Source organism: Nematolebias whitei, chromosome 19, assembly GCF_014905685.2.
Source record: "Nematolebias whitei isolate Nwh7 chromosome 19, NemWhi1, whole genome shotgun sequence".
Classification (NCBI taxonomy): Eukaryota; Metazoa; Chordata; class Actinopteri; order Cyprinodontiformes; family Rivulidae; genus Nematolebias; species Nematolebias whitei.
In genome coordinates this window covers 20,586,356-20,592,723 of record NC_056516.1, presented here as the reverse complement: position 1 = coordinate 20,592,723, position 6,368 = coordinate 20,586,356, and the positions used below count along the sequence as shown (strand labels likewise).

At 40.6% G+C, this 6,368-nt stretch overlaps 1 protein-coding gene across 1 annotated transcript in view; it reads left to right on the top strand.

Moving 5' to 3' along the window:
* LOC119426101 (collagen alpha-1(XVI) chain-like) overlaps nt 1–3,484 on the top strand; it is a 7,275-nt gene extending 3,791 nt beyond the window's left edge. The window contains exon 9 of the mRNA XM_037693660.1: nt 3,470–3,484. Coding sequence (XP_037549588.1) covers nt 3,470–3,484 — 15 coding nt within the window. The remainder of the gene's footprint in view (nt 1–3,469) is intronic.
* Nucleotides 3,485–6,368: the final 2,884 nt, after the last annotated feature.

The window sequence follows — 6,368 nt, the reverse complement described above, 5'->3', positions numbered from 1 at the left end:
GTATATATATATAAATTATGTTCCTAATTTGCAGTTTTTCACCTATTGCGGTGGTGTCTGGAACATAACACCCACGATAATCAAGGGACTACTGTACTAATACAAGTGCAGTAGCACAGTCAGTATTTCCTACTGCTCTTGAACGCAGCCCAGCTTATTCACCTTATCCCACCTGGCACATTCAGAGACGGAGATAAACATGACAGGAAAATGTCTTATAACTCAAAGGGGCCCCAACAGAAAAAAAGTTTGAGAACCACTGCACTAATCTACCAGCACAGTTTTAAAGTTCATGATATAGTTTGCTGGGCAGCACGGTGGCGCAACTGGTAGAGCTGCTGCCTCTCAACGAGCAGGTCCTTGGTTCAAACCCCTGTCCAGGGGCCTTCTGGGTGGAGTTTGCATGTTCTCTCTGTGCATGCGTGGGTTTTCTCCGGGTGGTTTCCTCCCACAGACCAAAAACATGCATGTTAGGCTGATTGGTAACTCTAAATTATCCCTAGGTGTGAGTGAGAGAGTGAATGGTTGTTTGTCTCGTTTGTCTCTATGTGTCCCTGTGATGGACTTGTGACCTGTCCAGGGTGTACCCCGCCCCTCGCACAGTGATTGCTGGACATGGGCACCGGCGACCCCCGTGACCCAAAATGGAATAAACGGGTAAAGATAATGGATGGATGGAGATAGTTTGCTGTCAGACACACATACACACAGAAGCAATTACATGTTTGCCTGCCACCATGAAAGACAGGCACTAATTTTAAAAAGTACAAGAAGTAGTAAATTAAAACATTATACAGAAATGGTTAAAGCTGCCATGGGAACAATATTAGATTTTGCACGTTTTTACCAAACTATGACAACAGCATGACATCTATTTCTTGCTTTCACAAAGATAATTTCAAGGTCCCCTATCAAGGCTGTTTGGAAGAATCTGTATTCACTACAAAACTAACCTCATTCTCAAAAAAAAAAAAAAAAAGACACACACACACACACACACGCAGAAAAAAGTTTAACACGATGAAGTTGTGCAGTTGAAATGGCTGAAATGAAATCAATAATCAAGCTGTGCTGAAATGTTACAAGCAGGTTAATTACATATTTTATAAAATGGGCAAGGACAATTCCATGGCACATGTTGCAATGAGGTTGCATTAACAGGCACATGTGGTTTAATTGCATACTAGCCAATGTGCATTAATGTGACATTGTTCCCTCTTGTTTTACCTTCTGCCATTTGTAAATGGACTTAATAACAAGCCATGACTTTTAATTGAATCCAGAGTTTGAGCTAAATGTGGTGGTTTAGATCAGACAATTTAAACAGGCCAGTGTTGTGGTTTAACAGTGTTTGGTTGCCACTTCACGTCAAGGCAAAAAATAAATAAACAAATAAATAAATAAAATCAGCTTTGCTGTTGCATCAAGGAAAAAACAAAAACAAGAATGACATGCTGCATGTTTTTCCCTTCCCAGACAAAATAGTCATGAGTAGTTATCAGTAGCAATCTCAAGCGCTCCCAAATCTCCATCCATTGTCCAAATGATTACACTGTCTCTGTGCTGCTGCTCTTGCCAGCCCTCACATTTTATGTCCCTCCAGGTCAAACAAACGTTGCTCTCCATCTCTTTAACTCCTCCGTTCACTGCCTACTCATCCATGTGGTTGTGTTCATTCTCTTCTTTTTATTATTTGGCTCTCTTGACACTTTGCTGCATCTGTGTATCTTCCCCACTTGTTCATACCCCACCTTCTTCTTTGCCTTATCCTCTGATGGAACTGCTCCATGATTAAGAGTGCAACAGTGTGATGGATGGCCTAATGGGAAGAGATAAAGCATTAAAACCCTAATTCATGGGGACATGTTGTTCAGAGGATTTTAGTGAGATCCACTTCAGAGGAGGACTGTATGTGTTTTTGCGTCAGATTGTGAGATTATCCATGTTCAGGCTCTTGTCTATGAATGCGATTCAGTCTCTTAAGTGTGTATTTGTATGTACAGACACAGCAAAGTCTCCATGCTGTGAAATAAATATATCTCTGGGGGAATCGACTAGGCCCTCCTTTAAAAGATTGCATGATGGTGATCATCCTTTCCTCTCTGACATGTTTTTAGAAGTAGTGCTGAAGTAAATCCTCCTTCTTGGAGAGGGGAAAATTTGCAGACCACCTCTCGTATTGACTCAGTTGGAAATAATGCATTACGATGCATAAATGATGGGGTATGATGGGGTATCTAACTGTCTCACTAGCTGCATGTGTCTTATTCACTGGTCTCAAAGCTATTACCATTTCCATGCTAGACAGGAGAACAATGTAAAGCTAATGCCTGGTCTCACAGGAGGGAGGGGACATTTTTTTAATCAGTAGAGAACAAGAACAGTTCATGTTCCTTTCAGATATTCAGAGCATTTTGGCCAATTTTGCATATCGCCACATCATTACAGGTCAGGTCAGGACACTTGTATTTAAACAGGCATTTAAAATCCAAATGCCAGACAAGAATGGAACCATAAGATCAAACAGGGAAAATGCAGACATGTGATGTAACAAACATGCAGATGAGTTACTATAGGCAACTGTAGTGAAATTGGAGATGCAGAATTATTTGGTTCTCAAAAAGAGAACTTGCTCTCTGGTTTCTGTAGAGAACAAATAATCAAAATGTAGTATGTTACTGGGTTGCAGTTGTTGGATACTAGTTGGTGATTCAAAACAGTGCGTAAATGCCCAGTTTTGGAAAACCCTGACCTATGCTTAGTCTGCTACCCCCCCCCCCCCCCCCACACACACACACACACTCCCCCTCTGTAGAGTTTTCAGTCTATTGCATGTTCCCGAGTTCCAGGGTGGTGCCAGTGAGCAGCAGACGGAGGTAATCTCAAAAATTGTCTGAATAAAAGAAAGTCTACAGAAGAGCCCTATTCCCTGCTGGAGTATTACTAGGGGCGTACATTAATTCAACCTTTATTTAGACAAGTTAATCCCATTGAGCCTCGAGGACTCATTTACAAGAGACACATGATTTCACCAAATCACTGAAATCACCAGCTTTACCACGATGCATTATATTATATTGATTTGTTTGTATGACAATATAATATTTCCCAATATCACAAAGTCTGTCACAATACGATTTCAATTCTATTCGATTCACAAGTCTGCAATCGATATATTGCAATATCAAATGCCCATCTCATTTACATATAAATACATTTACAAAAAAAAAATCTAATATGGTTTATCTAGTTTATTTTTGTTATTACAGGCACCAGGCATTTAAATAAATAATAATAATAATACAAAGATTAAAAAAAAGAATAATTCTTAATGAAAAAATAAATAAATAAATAAATAAATAAATAAACCAATACATTGTTACACCTACCAGCTGGTACTTGTCCCTCTGGCTTTCAAGTGATCATATTATCAAGAAATACTTACCCGTGTTCTCTTCTTGCTTTTCAGACTCTTGCCTCCTGAGTCACGTTGACAACTCTCCTACTGATCTGAGCTGTCTAAGCTGGTACCTACCTGTGGATTTCCTGCAGACTCACCTTTAGCTGCTCCTACATCATTCAGCAACTAGCCTTGTGCATTTTCTTGTCTCCACTGCATCTTGCAAGCCTGATCCATACTTGCTGGAGATCCTCTGTCTGCCTCAACTGGGCCTCTCTACTGTAAAGATACGAGGAACCAAAATATGACCATCTCTCATCCTACTAGAGACCAATCATTCTCCTTCATCCCCAGGTTTCCTTGATCCCTGCACTGAACATAGTCCTTAATTTCACTGTGAATAAATCACATTAATTATTCAAGAGTTTGAGTTCTGTTCTTCCATAAGTCCATATTATCTGGGTTTTCGTCCTTGCGACACTTTCATATTATCTGAATGTCCATTTCTGTCTTGTCCACATTGCCTGTCTATTTTTTTACATGATTGTAAAGTCGGTGGCTAATGTTACATAGCAACTAATGCACATCCATCTATCCATTATTTTTTTACCCGCTTCTTCCATTTTGGGTGACGGGGGTCACCGGTGCCCATGTCCAGCAATCACTGTGCGAGGGGCGGGGTACACCCTGGACAGGTCGCAGGTCCATCACAGGGACACATAGAGACAGACAACCATTCACTCTCTCACTCACACCTAGGGACAATTTAGAGTTACCAATCAGCCTAACATGCATGTTTTTGGTCTGTGGGAGGAAACCGGAGTACCCGGAGAAAACCCACACATGCACAGAGAGAACATGCAAACTCCACCCAGAAAGGCCCCTGGACTGGGGTTTGAACCGGGGACCTGCTCGCTGAGAGACAGCAGCTCTACCAGTTGCGCCACCATGCTGCCCTTAATGTACATGCAAAAAAACAAAACAAAAAGAAAATAAATCTAAATGCAGCTTTCAGTGTGAGGTGTTGACCCAAAACATGCTAAACAACATGATCACAGAAGACTGACAAGTTAGACCCTTCTTGTTCACCACTCCTTTCTTCTTGTTGCTGCCATCTTCATCTGCATTCTGTCATGTGTGTGCACGAGTCTGGGTTGACATGACACTAAGCTCTATGGCAACAACCTGAATTGTCTATAATCCATCTACTCATCTCAGGTATACAGTAAAACTATTTTATGGGCTTACTACTACTTGTTTACAGATCATTCAAAATATTTGAGGAATACCTCATTTTAGTACTCTTGTGCTTAGTTTGACTATGATTGTTTTTTTTTTTTTTGCATGTCCTCATACTTTATGTTCAAAGATAATTGTTGGAGTCTCCACTTTGTGCCTGCCTTCAGCCAGTCCACCAGCATTTTCTGCTAGGCTATACAGTAATTATTGCTGTCACAAACTGTAAAAATCAAATATTTAAACATCATGGATAATTTGTGTCTTTTTCAGGGTCCTGTTCATGCATGACAACTACATGATTTCATCCATCCATCCATCCATTATCTTTTACCCGCTTCTTCCGTTTTGGGTCACGAGGGTCGCCGGTGCCCATGTCCAGCCAGCAATCACAGTGCGAGGGGCGGGGTACATCCTGGACAGGTTGCAAGTCCATCGCAGGGCAACTACAAGATTTGGATGAGGTAATCCCTATGGTTAACACCAGAAAAAAAAAAACAATATTATAACACTCAGAGATGCAGCCTTAAGTTTATGTTGAAGATTGACTAATGCATTAGTATCATAAAACATGAGCATGTGCCCAAAACCTGTTCTGTTTTTTTTTATTTTTTTTTTATTTTTTTTATTTTATTATGCATCAAGCTGCAAATATCACTTTTTAGTTTTTTAGGTTTTTTTTTCCCTCGTTTGGCTGCTCCCGTCTCCACAGAGCTACCAGAGACTACATGTTTAACATATTTTGTAAACTAATAAACTCAAAACAACTTCTTCGTGCTTTTTGCTGCCCAGTGCCATGAAAGGTATGTGTGATTGTTTGTATTTGTCTGTCAGCAAAATCTCAAAAATCTAATGATCAGTAAAAAATAAATAAAATTTAATTAAATACTTGTATTTCTACAACTGATGAGCTTTGAGTCAAACTAATTTCAAATGGCCACCATTGACAAGAATATGTACTTAGAATGCAAGCACGATGTCGGACAACAGGAATGGCTGAACAGTTTATTGATATGCAGCTGCTGGTGGAGATTTGGGTCCTATGGCTGGTCTGATCTGTAGAGACAAGAGGATGAATGAACTGGGTTTTACTGCGACTCTTCAGAGGAATACAAAGGCATGCACTAACCTTGACAGTCAGGTGAGGGAGGGGCTCCTTCAGGGAGTTGGAGGTGATGACATCACTGACAGTGAGTGAGAAGCAGCTGCAAAGCAGTGCTGAACAGAGCATTGTTTGATGGGAAATCCAAGAGCGACGTCCCGCTTAGCAAGTGAGGGTCATGCACAATAAGTAAGAGATCCAGATCCAAAACCAATTTGTAATCCATGGGGCATAGTCATTCTAGTAGAAGGAGGGGTGGATACCATGGTCAGAGAGAGTAATCCAATACAGAAACGGAGCAGGCAAAGTGGAGAATCCAAAAGGCACACGTGAGGTCAACACAAGGCAGGTGAACAAGACTATAACGAGAGCGCTGGATATTTACTATCAGGAAGAGTTTGATAATCTGGCAGAAGATGAGTGAGAACTTGGGGCTTAAGTAGGGCAGGAAACAGGTGGATGGCATGATCACTGATTGAGGTGACTGAGCAGAGTGGACATGGTGGAAGACAAGAGAAGGGAAACAGAACATGATGACAAGAAACAAAACAGGATGGGCAGAAACATTTCAACCATCGCCAATCTATTAAACATATATACAGTATATATATATATATATATATATATATA